This window comes from Pseudopipra pipra, chromosome 1 (genome assembly GCF_036250125.1).
Source record: "Pseudopipra pipra isolate bDixPip1 chromosome 1, bDixPip1.hap1, whole genome shotgun sequence".
Classification (NCBI taxonomy): Eukaryota; Metazoa; Chordata; class Aves; order Passeriformes; family Pipridae; genus Pseudopipra; species Pseudopipra pipra.
In genome coordinates this window covers 113478010-113505299 of record NC_087549.1, presented here as the reverse complement: position 1 = coordinate 113505299, position 27290 = coordinate 113478010, and the positions used below count along the sequence as shown (strand labels likewise).

Below are 27290 nucleotides of genomic sequence, written 5' to 3'. Positions count from 1 at the left end.
ATGTAAGATTTCTTGATTAAAAAAAAATAAAAAACCTGAACTCATTAAAGAAGTGTATTTGGCAGTCACTTGATCAGGATATACCTTTTACACTTCCTGTTCTGAGGCTATAAGTGGAAAGTGACTACAAATTTCACAGAGTAAAAAAGTGACACAATATTTGTGTAGTGAAAGTTTAAATAACGTCTCAGCCTTAGTGGTCAACTACTTCTTAGACAACACACTACTGCAGTCATGAGCAGGATCCTTAGTGTAACTAGTGAGCTTTTAAAACACATTGCAGCAGAAAACCACTCAAGTAGGATAAGCTAGTTGTACCTCTAGGAGCAAACACTGCAGACTTATCCCCTTCCTTCAGGATTTTACCCAGATGATTTCTGAATATATGGATATTCAAAAACACCAAAATAATGTTTTAAGGAAGTTCAAATATCTACCAGTGATGTTATTCACTGAGAGATAAAAATATAAATGTATGTTTTAAGATGTTTTACACCACATCCTTAGATTTAACTGTAAACAAACAAGAACACCATGGCTCCAATGAAAGTTATTTAAATTTGAATGCAGAGAATACTTTATTAACTGATTACAGTTTTGATGACCAATTTTTAAACCATAAGTAGTGTGGGAAACATAGTGGGGGACATTAAGGCCAAGCCATATATATATAGACAAATCTGGATACTGATAATCTGTACATTTAACCTCTGCTTTTTCTTTATACATCTTTTATTCAGTGTCTGAAATTAATCAAAGAGGAAAAACCCAAAAGAACTGGCCACTAATTTAGTCTTATACCTGGAGCTTTTCCATGGGTTTTTGAACGCAGTGTAAATCTCAGTGGAGATCAAACAGATTTTTTTTTTAACCATACTCCCAATGAAGTGTTCAAGTATAACTGGACTTTGTTTTTGTTGTTACAGACTTGTGCAATTATTTTTCTCTTTCAAAAACTAGCAGTAGTTCTCTCGTGTAGAGGTTAATCTACTTAAGATAGTATTAAACTTAGCTAACAGATTCGGAAATCAATATAAATTAAGTGCCTGTGGTGTGTATCAGTTTTCCTGCTCTAAGCAACCCCTATCACTTAAGTGGACATACTTGCAATTTTACAGAATTACACTGACTTTTCAACAAAACCCAGAAAAAAATTAATTTACTATTCTTGCACCGTGAGCAGTGCTCCTACACAATGTGATAACCGTTTCCCATTTGTACAACTCCCTTTTGTAAAGTTGGGCAACACATATGAAAGGAAGACAGACATCAATTGTTTGTGTTCTGAAAGAAATTTCAGTTCTTTAGTTCCAGTCACTGAAGGAAGAGGCAGAGGCAAGTTTGAATTATCCCAGAAAACTGAACAATTGGTTTTATTTGGTGTCTTCAAGATGCTTCACCTTCTGTGGGAGATGTAGATGATGTAGGAGAGACCATTTCAGGTTTTCGTGAAATTCTGTCCAATTCTGCCTGAACATCTGTTAAAACTGGCTTCTGACCTACAAAATAAATGTGTAATATTCAGTCAGTCATGTTTATGGAAGTCATATAGTATCTTTAATTCTCAAATCAGAAAAATCCCAAAAATTGTTATCACACGCTTTGGGCGCAGAGTAAAGGCATAAGGCCAAAACCCAAAAGAAACAGAAAGGAAACAGTACAGAGAAAGTCATATCTTTTAATATTTCCGATTTCTCAAAGAAACTTCCATAATTATATATTGTCAGTATATGAAGAGTTAATGTATAAAATATTTTAAAAGTTTACTAAGGCTAGCAGTTATGACTACTTCTATGCAATTTCTGTATATGTATTTTAAATAATTCTGAATGTAAATCAGGGGTTCCACCAAGCCCGGTAAAGTCAGTTCTGCACACTTTGTCAGCATAAACATGACACCACTGCTCACGGGTGCACACAGACCTGCAAATGGCAAATCCCTTTCTCTCCTCACCCACTCACCTCCTCCCTAACTTGGAATGGCACAAACATTTGTGCAGTCATACTCAGACCTAATTCAAGTTTAAAACACACCATTTTCCCCCCATCCTTTTAACTCTTACTCCCCAGTCTAGGTTTCTATCCTGCTATGTTTTATCACAAGAATGAAGGAGACAATATGGGAAAACAGAATATTAGAGTCTAATGCCAGGACAAGTGTGCATAGTTATCTTGGGCTGTAAGGGAACATTCTGATACACATGTAGTTTTTTTAGCAGTGTCCCAGCACCCTTTCTGAGGATGCAAATTAAGAGAATTACCCACAAAGGTAATTCTAGCCAGATATAATATGCTGCTCTTCAAATCATTTAACAAAAGCTAATGCTGTATCAGAATCAAAGCAGCTAATATTCCAACTAATAAGCAGAGGAATTTCCCACAGCTGCTGAGGGAAAAGTAATTGTCAAATCCCAAACTGCTCTTTTAAAGCCAAGTTTCAGATCTGAAGAGAGAGTGCCATAGATATCACCCAATACAAGACAGCAAATACTGAGGAAGGTGAGGAGGCCACATCTAAGCCAAATGTGTGTTGTATTTATGGTAATCACTTAAAAGCACAGCCCTTTGCAACATTAAACTGGCTACACCGTAACCCTATTTTTGTTGCATATTAGGAAATTTCTGAGAACATTTTTGCTCCTTAATAGTTTAATTCTGTTCTTGAAGTTTCTGCCATGGCCCCAGACACGACACTTTTCTGGAGTGCTGCCTCCGTTTGCCGGGCATCACCCAAACCTGCTGCCCAGCCACTCCCCACAAGATTCTTCAGTGGGTGCTCTCTGCACCTCATATTGCATCAGCTGCATTTGTTTGAATGATCTCCATATGCTGTTCAAACTGGAACTGCTGACTTTGCCTACAGCAGATTAGGAAGTACTCACACTTCCCTTTGCCAACTGAGCTTTGCATTTAAAAAACGGAAGTGCACACGTATAGGAAAAAAAACCCAAACAGGGTCAATCTACACAAAGTGTTTGTGGGAAATGTGTTCTTCTCTTTTACTGCATAGAAGTAAATACTGCTTGTGTTTCATTGGTACTTGACATTACTCTCCCCTAAGTGCAGCATTACTAACCTCTGGGGAAGCAGAGGGAAGGTGTCTGTATATGTATATTCTCAATTAATACAGAAATATTTTAAATTGGAATAGCAAGAAGCATCAGAGTAGTCCTGCATCTAGCTTTAGCACAGTCACTCTTAAACATTTCTAGATTAATACTAATTGTTAATCACATCATGTAATGTTAAAATAAAATAGGTAAGTATTTTACAGGCTGTCACCAAACTCAATCAAAGCATTCATCACATCAGAGCTAGAACACTAGAAGAAGAAAATTTAAAGCTATTTTAACGCTGACAGTATTGTTAAAAAAATCAACTTGGAAATTTAGTCCCAATCTACCTGAATAATACTACAAGTGGCTTATAGCATAAGCCATTTTACTGGGATGGTGAGAACAAAGGAAAAAACTAAGAACTCATGTAGACACAATTCATGCTTAAAAAGCTACATGAAAAGTTTTTCTTTGCTCTTCTGAGAGCCATAAAAAGGCAGTGCTAAAGTGCTGTGAAAACAGAAGCAAAAAGCCATATAAAATATAAAAGCATAAATATAAAGCATTTCTATATATACTCACACACATAGATAAAGCATTCAGTTAAATATAGCAGTGTTCATACTTCTGATAGACTATACTAACAGGAATGATCCACCACTTAATTTGGATTGAGTTGATCTTTTGTCATTAATCATACCTGACTTTTTTGCTGATGGTGCTAAATTGCCGCCAGCACCTCCAGTGCCACCTCCTCCTGGACTGCCACCAACACCACCAGGGCCACCAGGAGAACCAGTTTTCTTGCTCAGGAGACTATTGAAAAAGTTAGCCAGGACTCCTTCAGATGTAGCTCCAGCTACAAGGAGAGGAAGGAAAAAAAACCACAACACAAAAACAACACAGATTTTTTAAGTAAATACTGATTCAGTGTGTTCACCAATCTAAATAAGTGTATTAAAGCAAGCAGGCAAAGCAGCTATTTTACTTCCCCAGATGTATTTGTACTCTCATAAGAAAAGGTACCTTTCATATTGGGATCAATTTTTTTTGACCCAGTAGGGATAGGTGTAACACTGGCAACGTTTGATGTTACAGATCTATTTGGTGTCCTAGGAGATCCACCAGGAACTCTTGGTGAGGCATCCTATTAGAAAAAAAACAAAACCAAAAAAACCAAAAAGCAAAGTGTAAGCATATATGAAATGAAGCATTTTGTTATTTCTCACAGCTCCTGAGCTTTTTTTTTTAAATGTAGTATCTCATGCAACTGAAACAACATAGGATTAGATTTTGCTGATTGTGTACGTGTTTTTTCATATTTATATAACATTCTTAAAACTACTAATTTTACTGCAACTAAAGCACTAATGAAACTTTTCATTTTACTCCAATGAGAAACTTGAAAATCCATCAGTTACTCATTACCCTAATGAAAACTGTACCAATTAGATCACTGAAGAGCTACAGCAAATTTCACAAAAAGACAACACGTAGCACCAACACTGCAGAAAGGATTAAATGCAGCCCAGGAGAAAGAGCATTATTCATTACTTCAAGATAATACTTCATGTTTCTAGTTCATCTAAAGAGGTAAAGCTACCTTTGTAAGATCACAGGCTCCCCATTTAAACTTGTGTTGCCTTTTAGTTATTTTATTTGTATTTTAAATGTAGACGATAGTTTTCATTTGTCCTTAATTTTATGCCACTCTTAGTATTCCTAGAGTGATGGTGCCAAATTTAGGATATGAAACTCACCAAGGCAATTCAGCCAGCATAGTTTGCTCCTTGGCACACTCTTGGGACAGAAAGGGGAGTAAACTAACTGCTTAGATGCATTCTAACATATGAAGAGGAAAGCCATGTCATTTAGCCCTGGCTGTCAATACAAGTTGTCATGACTAGCTGTGAAGTGTCATAATTTTAGGGCACTATACAATGAGACGTTAAATGCTATGTAGTTTAAAACAATTAGATGAAAGAATATTTGATAGTGCAGTTAAAAGCAACCCTCTAAATATATGAATAATTTTCATGTGATGATATTTAAAATTTTTATTACTAACCACTGGCCTTCCTGCAGCAGTAGGTGGTTGTTTCGCCAACTGTGACTGCAAAAAACCCAAACATACACATGAAGTGTTAGATATTACAGTGACTGAGAACAAACCCCAAAATCTGTATTGGGAATGTTGTTAATTCAAACACTGGCTGCTTGTTTTATAGACAGAAAGTTACCTGCTGCTTCATAAGAAACACTTGGTCATCTTCTGCTACGATTTCTTTTTCATGAACAAACTGCAATATAAAAACATAAACATAATTTTGACTAAAAGAAAGAAAGGTATTTCCTTTAATATCTCCTGGTGAATATGACCAAAGCATTCAATAATGAAGTACATGTATAAAATACTATGATGACTGCATATCACATTTTCCATATTTAAGACTGCTGCCTCAATGATTCCATTTAAACTAAGTTAATTAGAAGTGAAAGAGAGGTATCATTAACTCCTTTGACCTGGCAGGCATAAACTCTAAATGTATTTGTAGAAAGACCCATTAAAAAGTTCATTAAAGCGTTCAGTAAAAGAGGAATGAGGTAAATTGTAACAGGGCACATTCAAGGCTCTGAAGATGTGTAAGAAACATTCATGGATGCACACACTCTGCATCATGCTCACATCTCCCTTAATTTATTGAGGCCTCCCCTTAGCATTCCTTTATAGGTAACTATGGCATTTTGCTGGCATTTTGTTCAAGAACCTCATTTATATTTACAGGTAGTTCTGTCATAGCCTTTTGTTAAATAGTACAAGAGAGAAAACATACTGAACATATGGAGAATCTGTTTTCACATGTTTATTTTTTGATTTTACACTGTCTCAAGCTTTCTGATTTTAAATACTCCAACAGAAACAGAAGGCATTATGAAGTTATAAGCAACTCAGAGCAAAATAGAATCTTTTTAAAAAACAGTAACTCAATCTGACAAACAGGCAAATGACATTCAGACTTTTCAATACCAAATACATATTAAAAGCAAAACAATATATTTGTAGTCTTGAACAATGTAAAAGCGGCAGAAAAAAAAGTGCAAGCTCAAGAAAAGCTATAAAATACATGGGTTTTTTTTTTTGATAGCTAAAGAAGAACTTTAAGAACAAAACAAGAAAACCCCCCACAGGGTTTACCACAGTTACTATAAGCTGGAAGCACAGTCTCAGTGAAAGAGAAACAGTCAAAAAACTGACAGGCAAATAAATAGCAAAGAAGTTGAATGCCAAAACATCTCAATTTACCTTTCTGACTGGTGGTTTTGTTATGATATCTTCAAAACTGTCATCTGCTTTTAGTGTCTGAAAGTTCTCATGCAATATTCCTATCTTCTTGTCATTATCCCAACCTGCAGGACTAGAGAAAGGATTATTTGGCTTAAAATCCTATTGTTACTTCAGGCTATTCATGTATGCACTCCTGAACTGCACAGAACTGAAAGCCAGGAACGCTGTCATAGCTCCCATTCTCCTGTGCAAGTCATTGATCAGTACAAGCAGGGAGAGATTGGTTCACCATAACAGAGAAGAGGAAAATCTCCGGGTTTAACATTTCCCTTTGGGGCAGCGAAACCTTTATCCACTGGCACTCACCAAACTCATGAGAATGTTAAATGGAACTTTAAAAAACATAAACCAAAAAAGGCTCTAAATGCTGCCTTATGGTATTACACAGATACATTTTGCAGTCATGTACATATAATAATGCAGGTAACTTACATAAATACTGCATCTTTTTCCACAACAACAGCTGGAACATTGAAAGGAAATCCATACAACTTCTGGACTATATATTTATATACTAAGTCAATGTTCTTGTTTTCTTTTACTGAAGTGTAAATAAGTGCTGCCCCATCTGAATAAACTTGTTAAAGAAAACTTAGTTTAGTGGCTATTAAGAGATGCTAAAGTAACCTTTAAACTACCAAAAAAGGGTGATCTATGTTGTAGAATTTAGAGCAGGAATACAAAACCAAATAAGTCAACTGAGTTCCAACACTTAAACAGTCTTCTGCTTTTAGTGAACAAGGGTTTTCATGCCATATCCTTATATCTTGTCATTATCCCATCCTGCAACACAGTCACAGCAACATTAGCATTAGTAGCTTCAGAAATGCCAAAGGTCTTCCACTTTCCCACTTGGGTTTTTTTAAATAGGGGAGCAAGTTCTTACATTATACAGTGATCTGCTTTTGAATGAAATGAAGGCAAATGAGTTGTACTGTATACAAGTTACTAAAAGACCAAAAGAGTGCTGAGCATTCCTGCATGGCTCAGTATCAAATTAACACATCTTATGCACAGGATTAATAAAAAAGCAATTTTTACTTTAAGATTACAAAAATACCAAGGCCCCTAATTTATTTCTACATGCTTGCAATTCAGATTCTACAAGAAAGTTATATAATGGGGTCTGACTCCCATTCAGTGAAGTTTAGAATAGAATTTCAAGTCGTACGTGGCATATAGACTCATGAGGCTGATCCCTATGAATATTTTGTATTTTTCCTCCACCCACAAGAGTTATTACAGTTACCCAGAATTCCATTTTCAAAAATTAGGTCTTGCAAGCCCTTTGAAGGAAGTGCCATTTCAACTGAGGTCTCTGGTTCTTGGGTTAACTTTTCCATCTGTTGTCAACTGCTGTCTCTTCAATAGCATTTGAACTTCCCTTTACTACAGCACAAGTGATGACACAATGTAGGCATGTTACTAGCATCTAAAATCTATATCTCAGCATGTCTAGCTGACTAAACAACACTAAACAGTATTTAATATACTTCTTTAAAAATATGAAATCTAAAAGTGATAAAAGCACAGCAACAGCTTCTGTGCATTGTCTCTGTACCAATATAAGAGAAGTCACACACTTCTTTCCTTCCCTGAGAACCTCATCCTGTGAAATTACTGAACACAGAGGAGACTGCATATTTGGGACAAAAAGAATAACATGCCTTATGTACATCTGGAGCAATATCATACTGAAATGAATTATCTTTTTATTTTAGGCAGTTAGTCAGTTAAATTGTCCTGTTTTGCAAACTGACTCCTAAACATGGAAATGGAGGCAAGTAAAGAAGTTCATGGTAAGGGGACATGCTAGAGACTCCTGCAGCTCTGTAATAAAATAAAATTGAAAAGTTTAATTCAACATTGGCTGTAGGTGCAGCTGAAGCAGACTGCCAGCTACAGTAAAGGAGTTGCATCCTACTTTGGTACAGATGAAAACACTCTTTTAAGCTTGTCATAATTAATAGGAAGATTTGAGTCATAATCATCTTTATGATGGGTTAAAGGATACACTGTAAGCAAAACCGTCTGATATGTGACTGAATGAAGTCGAAGTGTTCATCTCTGTAGTCATGCTCTTTTTCCAGAACACTGATGGCATCACACTGTCAAAATAAACACAAAATTAATATACTACTTCCAGGCACCTGCTGAAATAGCAGTGCTGCTACACATCCAGTTCACAAGGGGAAAGGGAGATGGAGTGGGGAGGGGTAGTGTAGAGGAAAACAAAAACCTGCTAAGATACTTTAGAAGCATAATTGAATGTTTTTGTTTTTAATTATATATAACTTGATGTACATATACTGTGGTGAAAATTAACTAGGGAGGTAAAATGATTGGCATTTTTAATTCACTCCCCCTCCCCAATCCTGTGCAATAACTCAAAGTCTCTCTTGAAAACTTACCCACTAAACGACTTCGCTATTTTTTACCCAATGTTTTTTTCACACACTGTAGTATTACAAGACAGTCTTTTCAATCCAGTTACTAACTAGCCCTTCGTAAAGGGAGGCAAAAGCAAGGAATGTGGAAGCAGAAAAAGAAAAAAAAGGAGTGGGGAGAAGAATAACAGAGCTGGCAGGTGAGAAGGAAGGTGCTGCTCAGATGAGAGGGTCAGACTTCCAGTGAAGGAACAGCATATGCATCAGAAGGTTTATGCCTTCACTGTGGGCCAGCAGAAGCTGCAGATGCAGTATGCTTACTGCCAATGAGAACTGAAGAGCCAGGGGGAGAAAAAACAACAAAAACAGCCACAGGAGAACCACACTGTTGTTTTCTTTAGAGTAAGAATATGGTTACATATCTGACAGAAATCAAAACAGATCACAAACACCCTAAGAAGTGAGGAAAGTTAATAGAGCAGCACTTTACTAACTGTAACTCTCAAATATGTTCATCTTCAGAAAAAAAGATCAGAAATATTAAAAAAACTTATCAAAACACTATGTTCAGCCCAAGGAGGACTGTGGAAATCAAGGGGAATTCTAGTTGCTTACTGACTAGCTCACTTCCGTGAGCAAAACCAGATCTGAGGTGTTTCTCAATTTCTTGAAAACTGGTAGAACTAAAGGAAAAGATAATTCCAAAATAACATGCAATGAGAGGTTCCAGAAAATAACCAGTCTTCAACATTAAACAAAGAATTTTTCAACAAGCTATTCAGAATAACTTAACCACATGCTTCCCTCCCCAATTCCACAACTGACAGAGAGAGTTGCTTAATTTAAATATGCAAAAAACCTAAAATGTGAAACAAACCTTTGTACAAACTACTACTACTGGAATGCCTAAGTTACATGTTAGTGTATCTGCACCCAGGGGTAAAATCACACTGTCATCTTTGTCTTCCTGTAATGAAGTATTTCTTCTCTGTGGAGAAGCTGGAAAATCCTCGCCTGGTTCTATATATTCCTGGAAGTCTCTTACCACTGAAAGTAAAAAAAGTTATATTAAAACATCAGCTACTTTATTATTTCAACAATGATTTCCACTGGCATAGATCTCTAGCACTGTTGATTGCATAGTACTTCTGCATCTTTATGTTGAAAAAATGGAGCATGCATCTAGTGCTGACTAGTTGTTTGCTCTGTGCAGCACAGGAAAAAACTAGCAAGCCTAAGATCTGCTGGACTGGCGGCCAGAAGAACATGATCTAATAAAACTGTCCATAAGGACAACATGAAACCATTTTTATTTTATCACTGTGGAACCACTAGGCAGGCGCTATTAACGATTACTGTTTCATCTTTTTCCTGAAGGACATAAGTTTCTTTTCATTCTTCTTGGCAAAATTAATGGAAAAGTTTGTCAGAATAAACAGAATTAAGCCCAACACATACTGCTTAGCTGCTACCATATACCAGGTTTTATCTACAAACTCTTTGTCCATTCTTCGCTCTTTGTACAGAGAATCTACAGTAGTAATAAACAAAAAAGAACAGAACACGCAAACACTATTTATCACCTAGCTTTATAATTAGTTAATGGCATATTAAATATTTGGTATGCTTTTAAAATAGATCAGACACTACTTTAAAATTTAGCAGGGAGGGTAAGTCAGAATGTAACTTTCTATTTTCTCATTCTTGTCGCAACTGTCTTGTCATGTTCCACTGCACACACCCAAGCCTCTCGTAGCACAGCCACTTACTATTCCTCCAGTCAGGGATGCAATCTTAGGCATAAAATGTCTGTACCTTTCACATCATGTCCTGTTCCACACAGCAGAAACAAGATTCTACCAAACCAAACCACTGATTACTATTCCATGAGTAGCACATGCTAATTCAGCAAAAGAAGTCAGGCAGCAAGGCAGTTGAGCTGCATCACACACAAGGGCAGCTTATCTACCCCCATACATTCTCACTTCTTTGTCCTGATTTGTGTTAACCCACTGCTACCTTTGCTAGACTGACTAAAGCCCTTCAAATTAACACCTAGAAAAGCACTTGTGGAATTAACAGAGTAAGACTTACTTCAAAACCCTAGAGGAAAAATTATATTAGGTCAAGATTATTCAATTTTTCTGCAGCTCTCTGAGTTCACAATACCAAAAAGCACGTGCACTGATTATAATCTCTACTTGAACAGTCAACTTGGGCTCTTATTCAGGGACTGCTGCTACTTCAGTCTGGTCTGAGAGCCTCCCAAATCAACTGAATGTGTTTTAAACCCAGAGTCCTCACCAACATATGCCAGTCACTCAACATCTTTCCTGCACAGTATCCTGTCTGTTCTGGGATAATTGCATAAAATAAAAATCACACTACTCCAGTGTGTGAATTCCTAAAATTCCCACTGTATGATCATAACATACTAATCTTTATATAAATACAGAAAACAGTAAAAAGGAGGATTGATTTAGTGTATCACAACTCAAAGAGTGTGAAATACAATCTCAAGTCTTTCTTAGAGACACAATTTCATTAGACACAGACTAATTCAGTAAAGAGAGAGGGCTTTTGCAACCCTTCACACACAGCTGCTACATACCCCCTAATATCTTTCCATATGAGTTCTAGTCCTCCCAGGGTCTGTCTTTAAGAGAAGCTAAGCTGCTAGAACGGGAAGACAAACACAGCAGCATATCTCCAGAAAACTACACACACAAACCCTCTGCAGATTTCAGCCTTGTTAGCAAGTTAAACCAGCTCAAAGGAGCACTGAGCCTGACACAGGAATAAAGTAGGACCATGAAGCCAAAAGTCATACAAGCAAGACTCCTCCCTGCTTCTTCTGGCAGTGTCAAGCTCCTGCCTGCCTAGCAACCCATGAAGCCACATCACAAGAGGATCAAACAGCTTCCAGTCACATCTGGATTGTGTCCAGGGCTTCTGTTATACCCAATGTATAGACTATCAGTATCTGTAAGAATTAGACCAGATGATAAAAGAACAAAACAACAGAAAAAACTAAACGAGTAGCATGTTTTATTGACTTGCCTCATGGCTTACAGTTTCTGGATTTTGTAGAGTTTTGCTATTCTGTTCACTCAGTCAGTAAGGAAGCAAAACTACCAGCTACACATTTTCGATAATAGAGATATTGCATCCTTACTACTTTCATCCAGCAAAATCATATCCTGAAATTGTATGTCACGATGTTTAATACACATACACACACTAACTCCACTCCCAAAAACCAAAACAAAAGCCAAACCAAAAACCACATCCAAACAAGCTCAGCTCCTCCCTCCTAAAAAAAGTTATTTTCGAGGAAGATATGATTCTCAATGATACTTCCCTTAAAAGAATTTCTCTCTTAAAAGGATAAAGAAAACGACCAACTTTCCCCCCTTCTCCCCATTCTGAAGTATCTACAACCATCGCCTGACAGTTTATCACAGCACAGCTACAACCTGCATTTCTAAAATAACTATTCAGCAATCTGGCACTCAGATGCTTAAGAACACACCAGTTACAGAGTGACTTCAGACTTACAAAGTTTAATCATCCTATTTGATCTTAACACACAGCTTTCTCAAATACTTTTCCTTGCAGTAATTCACCAAGAGATGAATGGGAAAGACTCATGTTTTATTACCCCAAGGGAAATACACTTGTGCCCAAAAGTAATATGGAGCCATAATGTTAACAAGTTCAGGCAGACAGTTTAGGGAATCCTGAAATATTTTTGTGTTCTGCATGTTTAAAACTAAAAAGACAAGACACTGACAGAGCCATATCCTATCCATGCCAAAACAAATATATAGCTGTGTTAATGTCAATAACAATTATGATAAAAATCTTCAAGTAGAAAGGGCCCAGGCATAGCCATGTTGTCATGAACTCTCTCAACACTGACACTTTTGGCAGGCACAGAATAAGTCCCAGATTCCCTGAGTAATTACAGGAACGATTATGAAGCAGATGTAGTGACCTACCTTTTAAATAAATTAATAAATTGAAAAATTGAAAGCTAAGGATTTTTTTTCTTGGAATATCTCATCTAGAAAAATATGTAAAATGCAAGATTGTCATTTCAGCTGTGTTTATTCTGAAAGTTTTTTCCCCCCAAAATTGTTATTCTGTTAGAAAGAAGTACTAGTATTGTTCATACAGCTACTTCAGACTTATCTGAAGCTCGACTGGCTTGATAATCTCTAATTTTAAGTAACATTTCCAAAGAACGAAAAAGACTGCAATGGAGGGATTAAATGGTGCAGAAAGCATTAAGCATATTTAAATGGATTCCCATGTATTTGCAGAATACTCACACTTCTGTTCCATTTCTTTCATTTCTTCAGGAGGAATTTTTAACTTGTCAATATGTTCTCTTACAACACTTGCCCATTTTTGTAAAGAATCCAGTGCAGTCCAGGGTCTAGACATGTCTACTACCAACATAATTAGAGTGTCCTTTAGAGAGCTCGCCTCCATTGCAAATTTAAGAAGACCTTTGTGATACAGGTCACCATCCAAAATCCATACATTACATCTCGTTTGGTCTACAAAAAAAAGGGAAAACATTTTATGAGATTTACTTGAAACACACCACTACAAAATGGCTATTAAATCTTCTTTAGACATGTAAAATACAAGGAAGAAAGCAGATGACATATCTTTATCAGTCAATTGAACATACATAACATCACAGCAAACTGCATCTTGTGGAGACAAGCTCCTCCTCTTCCAAACCCTGATGTTTAATGGTGATAACTGAAGATCTTAAATACATCATCTGAAAGGGAGAGATAGCATTCAACATTTCAAAAATAGTTGTTCACTATTTTAGAGAGAGAAAATGTTTTCTTCAAGATGCATCTCAGAAGAGCAGAACTGGATGAACTCAGTCATCCCTTTTCAGCCCTCGGTCTGCTCAACTCTCAAGGGCTGCCATCTCCCCTTCAAAACTCTAACATGATACACCTACATAACTCTTAAACTACAGAATGTACCTTGGCCATTCAAAAAACTGAATAACTGCAAGTTTTTAATGATTGAGATGGACTTGAAGTTATTCTTCCAATTTGTGAAAGTGCAATCAACATACAAATAGACCATCCCACTGCTTTTTTTCCCCCAAAAACCCCCACCATACTCCAGTATTCACAGACACTTCTACAGTTAATGAGGAGCGGTTGATTCAAAATTAAGGAGCTTAACAGAATTACATTTTGCCTTCAGGTAAGTTTTTATCACTTGTTACAGAAGTCTGATTTAGATCAAACTCCAAGTACTCTTAACCCTGGTTTCAAGCATGAAAGTCAGGAAAGCAGATGATTTCATACATCCCCCTCCAAAAAAAGAGGCCAACTTCTTCTGGTTCTCCTTCTACACAGATTTGTTCTTATAGTATAGGCAAGAATTCCCATTTTTCCCTAAAGCTTCCAGTACATCCTTATTCACACCCCGTAACTCCAGGTATTTGGATCTTAAACAGGATCTTAAACATACTTCTTATTTTCTAGCAATGCCTTCACCCAAACTTTTGGATTGGTGGTTTTTGGGTTTTCTTGTTGTTTGTTTTTTACATCTCCCTTAGCATCGTGCACATTTCCCCACCCACCAATCCATGACAGTAGTCCTGCAGATTCCATGCCACCCAGACAAAGGTTTCTCTGTAGGTTTATGGCAACTACTTGCTATAGTAACTGAAATGGAATATAGGAGCCTGGGTATCTTTTCCTCTAGGCCTGAGGAATGTACATCTATTCAGAACGTTGCAGCTAAGTCTGCTTCCCTGGTCTTTTCAGCCTTTTCTTCTGACGAGTTCTTCTCCTCCTCTACCACTTAAGTGGTCATTCACGGTATCTACTAAGGAAATTACACTGACAAACTTCCTTACCATACAAATCCCTTCTGGCCTAAGCCATGATAAAGAAAGAAGATCATCCCACTATATTATCACTATGTTATCACCCAGATATATCACAAATACAAACTTACCATCTCGGTCTTCATCATGCACATTTAAATACAAGTATTCCATTCCTCTTCCTTTTTTGTATTCCTCTATTCCTTGAATTTTTCCTATTAAGCTAGTTTTACCTGCTCCATCTTCACCTGCAGAGACAGAAGTAAGATAGCACTCAATCTTTAATCACTGTTACATATTAAGACCCACCTGGGGCAATAAGAAAACCATATCCTAACAGGGTGACTGACCTCACTGAAGTTTTGAAATATAGCAGGTTTTGCCCAACTCATCCATCCATGAGTGCATGTCTCAGCTTCAAATCTTATTTCTAGTTATTGATAAATGCAATTATGCCACTAACTATCTTATCTGAAATAGGCTCTTACACCTATCTTTAAAAAGCTCTGTTAAGGAGTAGTTAAATACCTCAAACAATTTCGGTCTTTCAACTACAACCAAAGTAGTAGCAAAGTTTTTCTAAAGTAGTTTCTAAGCTCCTCTTACAGGTCAGAAGAACATGATTTAGAACTCCCTCATATCAAACAGCACACAACACCAGGCTGAGTAAGGCAAATCTGTTTCCTTAGCTTTTATGGGTTGGTTCCTTTGAATATTTTCTCTGTTACAGGTCTGAAGAAACCTTAAAAAGAGGTGACAAACAGTAAGTCCACTGCCTTACAGTACACCTGTGTGTATTTGGGTAGCACAGAGGAACAAGCCTGCAATCCAGATCCATTCACTCCTATTACCTTCCCTCCAAAAGGAGCTCAGGTAACCAATGAGCCTTACAGCACGTGCACAATGTAAACACCTCAACTAGCACCAGAGGCTCTTCTTGAAAAACCTAATTTCTAGTCATATGTCCCAGAGTTGGAAAACTTCACATGCAGTTTTTCCAACTTGAAGGAATAATTAAGCTGAATTTGGCCACAATTTGCCACTCTGATTTGCAGAATGATGTGTATGTAACAATTAGACATCAGAAAATTCTTGAAACTCACTCACAAGTTACAAAATTAGGATTAATCCCAGGTCCCTAAGAGGCACCTTATGAGTTTTATGTCAAACGCAACATTTTTTTCCCAAGTCTCTCCTATACGAGGAGAGTATAAACACTTGCTTTCAACCACATAACAAAGAGGAAAGTTCAAGGGCAGTAATTTTCACTGTTAAACATAATGATGTTTTCCCTTTACAGGGAACTGATCATGACCTTATAGACAGTATTATGGCTACATTAAAAACACTACAGAAAAAAACACTGGGAAGAGCAGAAGAATTACACTTTGATAGACTGATTTTGAATTTGTTTAACATATCATTCCTAAGGTTACCACATGAAGCCTTCAATTTAGAGGTAAGCTTTATTTTCATATTTCACTAACAGCCTAGAAAACTTAAGACTGCTGACTTTAGGGAGTCAAGGGGATTTTACTCAATTGAATGAAAAGGCTATTTTAAATAAAATATATTTTTAAAAATAGAAAAAAGAGAAAGAGAAATAAGACCAGAACTGAAGTTTAAAGTCTAGTTTAGACAAGTGAAAAATTAAGTTGTATCCATTTAACTTTTTCATAATTGAAGAGCTCATTTGTAAGTTTCTTAACCATGTTATATATATCACGACATACTTGAGCAAACAACTACAGCTATAATTAAATAGTTTTAAATAACTATTGAAAAGCACTCCTATTTTCTATTCATACATCAAGCTTTTCCTCTTCTTGTAAGAACATTCTATAAAATAAAAATTCTGACGAAGAAGTGAGGAGTTCAACCTTCATCACCAGGGATGAATTACAATTCCTCCTCCGCTCTCACCCAAGTACTTATCCAAGCTTCTTAAAATTGTCATCTAAAAACAACTGGAAGGAGTTTATTAGCTGCTACTCTGACATGTTATGAAGTTACTTCAACTTCTGCCAACAATGTCTGTATGATTCATTGGGCTATTTTACCTTTTTGAACAGGCAGCTTCAACTAATTTGTGCTAGCAGAAGGCTCAACAGGTAAGACAAACCAAAATTATTCCTTTTAATGAGGGGTTGCACTCAGCAGCGTTCTTAGTTTCTCAGAACAGCTGACTCCCAGCTAAGTTCTCGTGTTTCACACAGGTGGCAATAAAGATTTCAATTGCTTGCATTGGGAAAGTTTAATATCTTCTGCAAAGCATATCTGCCAGTTCTTAGCAAAAGTTGCTGCAACAAGTCTGCATAACTGCAGGTGTTTTTTAAAGTTCTACATCTGACAAAAGACACACTTAAGCAGTCTAAAACATGCTTTTACAGATGTTAATAGCTATGCAACTATTGTTTGAAAGTGCTCATGCTAAACAATATAGAGAAACTTGAAATATATATCCCACAAGCCTCTTACTTATCACAGCTCTGTGTTATGTCATTTTCTCTCCACCCTCATATTTCCAACTGCCTAAAGTAAACTGGAGTTCAATATTGTTAATATCTTACGGCAAAATAGGAGCTGGAATTTTATTTCCTCCCCTAGATTGGAAGAAATTTTATCAGTACAGCATAAGACAAGTTGAGTTGATGTAAAACTAGTACTTCTGGACATGTATGCACACACGGTAGAGTCATTTCTATCTTCCATCACAGAATTACCTAAATTCACTCTGTTCTATGAAGAGGACTGTCTACTCCCTTCTCATTAGCAAATATCCACCCATTTCAGAGCACCAAGGTCAGGCAGGTGGATCACTGACACATATAATGGTATTGGACGAGTCACTGCATGCAGAGAGCAGCGCTCATCTTTCAGTAGAAAGCCAGAATGATGCATTAGTGAAGTTTAAAGGGATTGGTACTACTTTCATTAATTACTCAGGTAAGGAAGAGAATAGTACAGTTTGCAGAGGATGTAAGAGAAACCAGAAGATCTGTGGAGAAAAGAGTTAGAAGCAACACTGACAAGTGGTCCAAAACAAGTTAGCAATCCATAAACTAACAAGTTTACAAACAGGATGACCCACTTGCAAGAGTGCAAGACAGCTGCCTAGCCAAATGTGCCCAATTCCATAGGAGATCCAGAGTTCTCGACATATTTAAGCCAAATTATAGTCAATATTTTTTCAATATCACTGAAAAAGCTGTCAGAAAGTAAAACTAGAACCATTGTATATGACATAAGGATTTCTTCCTTTTTGTCCAAGCAATTGATCATAAAAAGTGAGGAAAAGATAACTGTCTGGGCCAAGAGAACATAGAATCATAACTGAAGAGTTTGGGTTTAAAGGAAGTTTAAAGGAAGGGACTTTTAAAGTCATCTCATCCAACCCTCACACTAGTCCAACCCAACATGCTAAGACGTGAGGTTTCATCTGCCTCTACTTTCTATGTTTAATATGTTGAATATACCTTTTAAAATTGTGGAAACTCCAAATGTATTTGCATCGCTGTTAATTTTTCCAACCTGAGACTTCAGTATAAAACACTTGAAAAGTCAACACACTTTGAATATACCAAGTTATGCTAGGAAAGAGCAGCGGTAGGATTTTGTTTTGCAGCTACTCTTCAGCAAGAATATCAAAATACAAATCAATTCTAAACCAGTGCTCATCTAAAACTCCTAAGTAGTTACTAGAAATCTAATTACCAAATTAATTCTGAGTTCATGCAATGCTAACTCTTAAGACTTCTCAAAACTCAAACATTTTACTGTAATATCTTTAGTGTGCACAAAAGATTCTCTCCCTAAGGAGGGGGAAATATTTGTAAGGAAATTAAAGTCTATTAGTCGTTTGAGGTTTGATGAATAATGTACAGCATAATAATGCAATTAGTTTTAAGTCCTACCAGGGACATATATAAAAGTATATATGCTTTGGAAAAAACCCAATAAGAATACATATATACACATATACTATATGGCATTCGAAATTACAAACTTTAACACACTTAAGCATATTTACCTTTGTTTTTTGTCTCTGGATATCTCTAAAATATCTAAAAAATAATGCTGCTTAGTTTCAGACAAAACTAAAATATCATATTCCCTAGGCTTAAACATCAATGCATACTAATATTATGAAACAGAAGTGGTTTTTTTTTTAAAGTGCTACTGAAGGAGTACATAAAACAGAGCCTTATATATCTTCAAAGAGAATCATCATCATCCTCCAGTTCCTTTAAAAATTCTAAGATGGAAAATCCTCTAGCTTCTTCTTTATTTCTAACTGTGGGATTATTAAATTAATTATTGATTTCCATACACAAACTCACTGAGCAAAACATTTCTGACACCATTTTCGATAAGGAATTTCAAGGTAGAATAAAAATCAGGTAGATTTTGCATCCTGCTTTTGCAAACAATACAAAAGGTCCTCCTTTTGCAGAGTAAATCCTAAAGAACTAAAATGCCCCATTACATCAAACTGGACTCACACACTAATGCTACAATGAGGACACAGAAGTGATGCTTCTACCAAGCAGTGCTATGCACCAAAGCTGAGCACAAGTAAAAGTGAGTCAACAGATTTAATTTTGCAGAAAAGTCAGGATAGGAAGCAGCTGAAACAATGCCAACTCAATCTGCTTATGCACAGTATTTCACCATCTTGTTAACAAAACGGGAAGTCTTACACTCAACTAAGCGAAAGCCATTGCATTTTTATGCCCACACTTCTACTACTTCATCAGAGTTTGGGGTTGTCAAAGCTCCTCTGTCCAAGGTGCTACTCTGTCCACAAAACAGTTTGACAACATCCTTGTTGCTGCCCTCAAACATATAAGAAACTATAGTAATACAAACCCTTGCCAGCCTCCTCCCTTCTCACTACTCCAGGCAAAACGCATGTTTACTGAGCAGAAAATCAAGCCTCACTAAATGTTCTGCTACAATACAGAATTTAGCAGAATGGTCACCCCCAGACAGGAAGGATGGGAAATGAGGTGAATGAATTGCCTTCTGCGAGTGCAGGCAAGCGGGCACTTATCGATGTACTGCTACACAAACTGTTCAGCCATAAGCTATCACATTAGAGAGAACTTAGGCTCTATTACAGAACTTCTTCAACCTTTCAATTACACATTTTAAAATTCAGAATATTTAACACTTCTGCTTTTTCCACATTTCTTTTTTCTTTTAGAAAATTCAAATAGAAGTAGATTTTCACTTGTCGTAAAACAAGACATTTCTTACTTCTCACAGAAGTCTGTACATGAAAGAGCAACCAGTGTGTTATCTCCAGGACAGACATGGGGTTTGACTTTTTATTTCAATTGTTTTTCCACTGCAATTACAACATGTCAAGGCAAAGAAGCACAAAGTGAACATTTCTTTTGTGCCATCAGTATTGATGGTCTGCACCTCTTTGATCTAGGGCTTTGATTTTTTTTTTTTTGACAGCTCTTGGAAAAACCCCGGATGCATTTAATTTTTTGTAATCTATAATCCTACTGGTGCCTTGATGGGAGTTGGTGTGTTTGCATTTTAAACCAATCAATTAAAATTCAGCTTGATATGAGAATTATACAACTCATCTCTTAAAAAAAAAAAAAAAAGTCCAAACAAGGCCACACAAAACTAGAAATGGTCCTAATTAACACCTTCTGCACATCCCACACCCCCAAGCATATTTTCATGAATTAGCTTCACACGTCTTACAGTGCAAAAGACAGCTTCTGGGTAGAACAATTTAGAACATCTAATACCTGTAACATAAAATATTGAATACTTTTATTAATAGAAAAACATCCATCTTGCTTAAATATGATAGAACAAAGCCATCAAGTCTAAACATGAGTTATTGAACAGGACCAAGACGCCATCCCAGAATACCAGAGCAACCACTATTCTACACCATGTGAATGACTGAATCCTGATACATAAAGGTCTTCTTCCTACTAGAACCAAGCACGTGGGTACTACAGCTATTTTCAAGATGAAGTACTTCTCACAGACTAATAACTGCTTTTTCTACAGCTGCATATTAGTGAAAGAGGCTTGTTCATACATTCTATACTAATTGAAGAATGCCTTTTGCAGAACAAGACCAAAATAATCCGAGTAAGCCAAATTTAGTTTGCTTTCAAAGAACCGAAGAACAAATTAACCATGAGATGATGAAATCCTTCTCTCAATCCCTCAAAACAACATGGAAGTTCACAATAAATAAGTCATATCAAGCCTTCACATAACTTGCCACTAAATTATTATTTACTCATTGGATAAAAAGTTTCTCCTCCTCCAAGTTTGTTTTGCACTGCCAGGTTAAGTCTTTCTCCTCATATATGATTTTTTTGGTATCTTTGTGGCACCAAAAAATTATATAACTTCTCTGAGGAGCACCTTAATTGCACTTCTGCATTTCAACAGGATAGAGAGCAGATTGTAGACAACTCTTCCAATATGTCTTTTGCCAAGTCTTCCACCACGAGAAAACAGGGCCTGACTGTGGAAAAACGCACAGCAGAAAGTGTTACTTATGCTTGGAGAGACCCACAGTCAGAAAGCCAAATGTTGCACAGAATTCCATAGTGAATATGAACAGCATCCATCTCTTAACACAAGCCTTCTCCTTTAACATAGCAGGAAGTCATCTAGTGTATTTTACCCAGGCTCACTGCTAAAATAGAATAATCCCATGTTACTATCCAAGGGACACCTTTATAGGTACTCCTGCCACTAACCTGCCTGGAAAAACAGAAGCACAATTCCTTTCACTGTTCTTCACCTTTGAAGGTATTTCAGATACAGATCCAGTAACCAGCAGCATCTCTGACAATGACGAGACAAACTAAAATAAATGCAATTCAAGGATTTCAGAACTTCCTATGCTGTTCTAAGTGAGTTTTACTACACAGCATTTGTGTAATTCTGACTTTTTGGAAGGGTATTATAGCTGGAAGGACACTACAAAGAAGTACTACTTAATTCTAAAAAAATGTAGCTACAAACCAAGCAACTAGAATTTTATCTAGGTCAATGCCCCATCAAAACAATTGACACTTTAGGAGTATAACTCTGCTGAATGAAACAATTTGGAAGGCTACGTTGACTACATTTGGAAGGCTTTCATTACCAGCAGAAGAAGTTGCAATAAGAGGAGGCAAACAAGCTCTCTGACTTAACTTCTGCAATCCTATGGAATTAAGAAACATTTGACATTAACAATATGGACAGTGTGAACAAGCAGTATTTCATCGGTTACACTGATGATCCGATCACAGTGGAACTTTCAGGTGTTTGAACAGGAAAAAATAAAATGGAAAACTAATTTTCCTGGTGTTGAGTACAAATTTAAGTAAGAAGACTTTACATACTCTCATGACAATTTGCCGTAATGGAACTTAAGAAGTTCACTATATTTCATGGGTCCGCTAGAAGAAAGAGCTCAAAGATTCAAACAGGCCTGGCCCTGAGAAGTGAGATGTCTAGGGTAAAGAGAAAATGTGGACACAAAGCAGTTGAACTCTCAGTGCCCATAAACTCAAAGCCTTTATCATCAAGTGGAGTAAAATGAATAAAGAAAATCAAAATGCTAGTGATTCAGTAGAAGCATAAGTGTGCAATACAAGACACAGAGTCAGGTGTACACGTGTCACTGGATGGTTTGAAATTGCTAGAACTGTAGGCAAAGAATATACTATGCCCCAGAGACAGAGGAACATATGAAATATAAAGCCACACAGAAAACAGCTACTCAATCCACTTGCCAGCTGGGAGCCTGTTTTCTGGTGCATCCTGGAATGACTTTGAACATTACTGCTCGAATGCATGCTACAGTTTATTGGATAAATGATTAGTTCGGGTCTCTGAATCCAAGTCTCCACACATTTTATAGCACTATGGATTCCATCCATCATCTGCAGTGGTGACTTGTCAGCTGCTCCCTCTACTCCACTGGCTGGTTAAGACATATCAGAAAGAGAGCTCCCAGTTATAAGCATCAGCCTTCTCATCACACTCAATAAAAAGTATCTCCTGCAATCAACTACCTTTATAACACAAGGGAGCAGAAGAGACAGTCCAGGAGGAAAAAAAAAAAAGAAGCAAGAGCAACAAAAACACACACTTTCAGTTATCTGCAAAAAGTAGCTAAAAATGTCAATGAAAGCAGTCAATTTCCTTATGAAGGCAGGGACATCGTATATTTTCTGCTGGTATAGTCTGCTAAATGAGGTAGCAGACTATAGTGACCATAGGGTCACTATGACAAAACTGCCTAGGAATGAGAGTGTGACTCACATAAAGTTTATGAAAGCTTGAGTTTTCATTATTTGTTCATACAAGAAGAGAGAAATGCTTTCATGCTACATGTGGTGCCAATCAGAGTGTAAAGTCTTCACAGAAAAAGAGTTATTGAAAAAATGTCTGCAAGTGAAACAATTTTGGAGGAGTAAAACTGTGAGTTAATTAATATTTGGCTGATACTAAGCAGGGATTACCAATATTATATGTTAACCTTAACTTCATGAAACTATGTGCCATATCTAGAGGTTAACATTTGGCATTCCAGTTTCCTTTAGTTATTGCTGTGATATGTCAAACTGCTTGCCAGATTCTTAAAAATGAGATGTTAACATAGCTAAAAACAAATACTGAAATAGGAGAATTAGCATGCCAGGTTCTCAGAACAACTAGGCATACAAATGTATGCACTGTTTGAAAAATATAAATGTTGTAGGCAAATTAGAAAACTTGTCCTAGCAAACAAAAGAACACTACGTGGTGGGTTTTTCTGGTTGGCTTTTCGGCGTGGGGGAGTGGGATGCTGGAAGCTTAGGGAATTTTTTTTAAATGCAGATTGTAATGAAAATAAGCACTAATTTGTTACTGTGTATCATGTTTCAGCTGGTAAGTTTTGACCAATATGACTGTTTATATAGCAAATATTTGTCCGCCACAAAATGCATGAAAACCATCAAGACTTTGGTCAGCTTTACAACTTCTGCTTAAAACTACTGAAAGCATAATGAAACTGAAAATAATCATGGCAAGAAGTGATCTGTATTAATAATAAAAGTTAGTAAAAAACTATCAAAAGGAACAAAGCTTGAACACAGAGGAAATGTGAGATAACAGAGAGACTGCAAACACACAGCTCAAGAACCCAAACAGACAGAACTTCACACACTGAATCTGTCCAATACAGAATATGTAAGTTCTCTCCTTTTTTTCTGTGCCAGTGTGCTTCAGGCAAAGCATCATGACTTGCAAGTGAACAACAAAGGTTAGGTATTCTCACAAAGAACATGGCCATGGTCCTCACTGGTTGATCCTCAGATCTGATGTTCTTTTACCTAAACACACGTCAAGCTTTTTTTTCCCCCCTTTGGACCAAAAACCACAATTTCTAAGCAAGAATCAGAATTTCCTTTACAAGCTTGCACATCTTTTAAAAAATGTATCAGTTGAAAAAAGGAAAAAAAAGTATTACATTAAGTCATTCTATAAACTCTAAGTAAATGGTAAAAAAGAAAATTTCTATACAACAGGTTGAATATCACAAACTAAATGAGCTTTTGGAAACATTCTTTGGTGCCTTCTCTAGCCCCGAAGGAAGCAGTCTCCAGTTATTGAATACTAAGGATTACTTGACTATGAAGAGAAGAAAAACAGAGTGTAATCTTCTTGATAAGGATCACAGTTTGAAGAAGAATCTTTCAACTTCAACAAGGACAATCATCCATTTTAGGTTCAAAGTATCACATGAAAAGCTGTCAATCATTATGAAATCTTTCTTTACTACTACTAGAACTTCCAATCTCAATATCTTACTTAACTACATAACATAAAACATAACAAATTAAAGGGGAGTGAGTCTTGTAACAGTTTCACTAGACCATCCTGTAGTCCTTGCACAGTCTTCTCAGTCAGTTTTAAGTCACCACTCAGCTTATCAAAACAGGAAGAAAAGGATCACAGTGATTGCTTTAGGCTTATGGAGGGAAAAAAACCTTAACTTGAAAAACCTCAAGAGACTATAAACCAAAAGACTATGCAGAATTATAGCGTGCATAGAGTCCGCATGAAAATCTTACTGAGTTTTAACCACATTTCCAAATATTAACACACAGTTCTTTCAGGGGACAGGGAGGTTAGCAAAGGAGTGGAAGAAGTAGCTAGTTATAAATCCATCCACTTGGATTCCTCGTGTTGTCTACTGGCATTAGCATTTAATAGTCTTTCAGGGAAAAAAAACAACAACAAAGCAACAAAAACCAAAAAACCATCCCACTAATAATAATAGCAATAATATATTCATACATACATGAATATGATGCTTGGGAGCATCCATTTCTTCTCCCCCCGCCCCCGAAATTTTTAATTTTGACGAATCATTTTTCTTCTTTCTCTCAACAGTGAATATCAGCTGGGCCTCTCATTATCGCCTTATCAAAGTCCCCTTCCGTAACTCCTCGCCCTGGCCAGGTTGGACTAAGGCACTGGGTGGAGATAAGCGGGCAGCAGCCGGCGATGCCGATGCTGCCGCTGCCGCCACGCCGGGTGGGCAGGGCAGAGCCGGCACAGCCAGCACGCCCATACGGCCTCCCCGCCCTCCGGCCCACGGCAGCACCGTCACTGACACCGCTCGGGCCACGGAAGCAGTTTTTGTGTCTGCATGACACACCACCAGGACCGGCAAAGCAGCACCGCCGGCTCAAACGGGGGAGGTTTCAGGGCCCCCGCACGCACCCCGAAACCAGCACTCATGGGGGAAAAAGACAATAAAAGCTCCCCATCTAAGCCATCTAAATTAAGGAACCAGGGTGGGGGAAGGACAGCGAGGGTATTATGGCGGGGTACCTACGATGAGGGGCGTATCTAAAGCATCTCTGGATATTGCATATCCAAAATGAAGCTAAGCTATGCAAGGGAAGAAGCGAGAGGGTTAAGACAGCACCTTGCCACCCATCAAGCCCCCCTCCCCTTGGGGCGCTAAACAAGGGAAGCTCCAGAGAGGGCTCAGGAGCCAGCCTGTGTGCGGCGGGGATGGGAGAGGGATCGGGATGCTTTTCTCAGCCTGTGTGCAGCGGGGATGGGAGAGGGATCGGGATGCTTTTCTCAGCCTGTGTGCGGCGGGGATGGGAGAGGAATCAGGATGCTTTCCTCACCCAGCAGGAGGACGTTCTTCCCCGAAGGCAGCTTAGAGCGGGAGCGCGTGGACACCTCGCTGAGGATACAGGACCTGGCGTGGAGAGACGACACCGCTTAGGAGGGGGCTCCCGCTTCCTCCCGGTCCCCACCCTCGCCATCTCCCGGGAAAGGAGGATAAGGCGCGGGGGGCAGGGCAGGAGTTGCCGCTGCCAAGGGGAGGTGCCCCCCCAGCTCGGTGACTGAGCGGGACTGAGCGCCAGCGGGAGGGGAGGATTATCCAGTCCCCCTCCCCTCGCCGCCCGCAGGGCACGGAGCCGCTGAGGGCGGCGGCGGCGGCGGCCAGCGCGCCCGGGTCCGCGGCCGCGGGGCGGGGCGGGAGGGCGCTCACCAGAGGTTCTGCCCATCGTCCTCATCGGCGCCCGCCCGCAGCTCCGCGTTGTTGTTGTTGGTCGTGGCCGCGGAGGCGGCGGACGAAGCCGAAGGAAAGCCGGCAGCCGAGGAAAGCCCAGAAGAAGCAGAGGAGCCGAAGGAGCCGACTCTCCCCACCGCCGCCGCCATCTTCGCTGCTGCCTCCTCCTCCCTGCCCGGCCCCGCCGCCTCCCCGGGACGCGGAGCGGGCGGCGGCGCCGCGCCGGCGGGAACCCGGATGTTGGGAGGTCGGGGGCGGGGACGGGGCGGGGGGATCGGCGCTCCAGTCGCCTCCGTCGGCCGGCCCGGGAGCGGAGCGAGTGCCTTTGCGTCGGAATGTCCCCAGTGCCGCTCCCCGCTGCGAGGTGTTGCCTTCGGCAGGGAGCTGCGCTGTGCCGTTTGCTCCCCCGGCAGCCCCAGCCCTGAAGGAAGCACCTCGCATCCAGGAGAAGTAAGTGCGGCTGGGGGCGAGACGTGCTTTTTGGGGAGGACAGGGTGGCCACCCTCTCCAGGAGGCCTCGTTACTTCATCTTCTCTCACGAGTATTGTTGGAGACCTGGAAAAAGATGGGTCGCATCAGCACCATTTTAACATCTCGACTCTTGCTAGAAGTCCCAGAAGAAGCAAGGAAGCAAGTCAACCCTTTTCCCTCTCTTTACTTTGGTAGCGTGTTTGTGAGTGTAACACGTGAATGGCTTTGAATTCTATAAAAGTTTAATGGGTGAGTTCTGTCCCTTCGGGGCATTCAGGGAAAACCCAATGCAGGGGACGTTTCCTTGTGTACCTCTATTTCAGACAAAGGGTGCACGTTCCCAGAGCCTCTGGATATACAGAAAGGTATTGGCTAGATTAGGGACTTATGTATGCCAGCAGTTTGTACTTTAGTTTTTTCTTGCTGCTGTGTTAATTTTATTTTTTCCTGAAGACACTGTTTTTATGTAGTATTTCGAAACAGGAAAAAAATTATCCCTTTTTCTTAGCCATGCATTCCTCTCAATGCCTTTCTGTTTGCTTTGCAACCCAAAATACAAACATGCGTTTGTTGTTTTAGTAGAGAT

At 38.6% G+C, this 27290-nt stretch overlaps 1 protein-coding gene across 1 annotated transcript; it reads right to left on the bottom strand.

Annotated features, from left to right (window-relative positions):
* Positions 1-550: 550 nt before the first annotated feature.
* Positions 551-26463, bottom strand: DYNC1LI1 (dynein cytoplasmic 1 light intermediate chain 1). The gene is made up of 13 exons (XM_064672318.1): positions 26213-26463; positions 25842-25915; positions 14796-14912; positions 13124-13354; positions 9667-9836; positions 8417-8510; positions 6835-6970; positions 6361-6472; positions 5297-5356; positions 5125-5169; positions 4083-4203; positions 3757-3915; positions 551-1499 (listed from the first exon to the last, which is right to left on the bottom strand). Exons 1-13 carry the CDS (start codon positions 26380-26382, stop codon positions 1387-1389), a joined length of 1602 nt encoding a protein of 533 aa, XP_064528388.1. The 5' UTR covers positions 26383-26463; the 3' UTR covers positions 551-1386.
* Between the last annotated feature and the right edge of the window lie 827 nt (positions 26464-27290).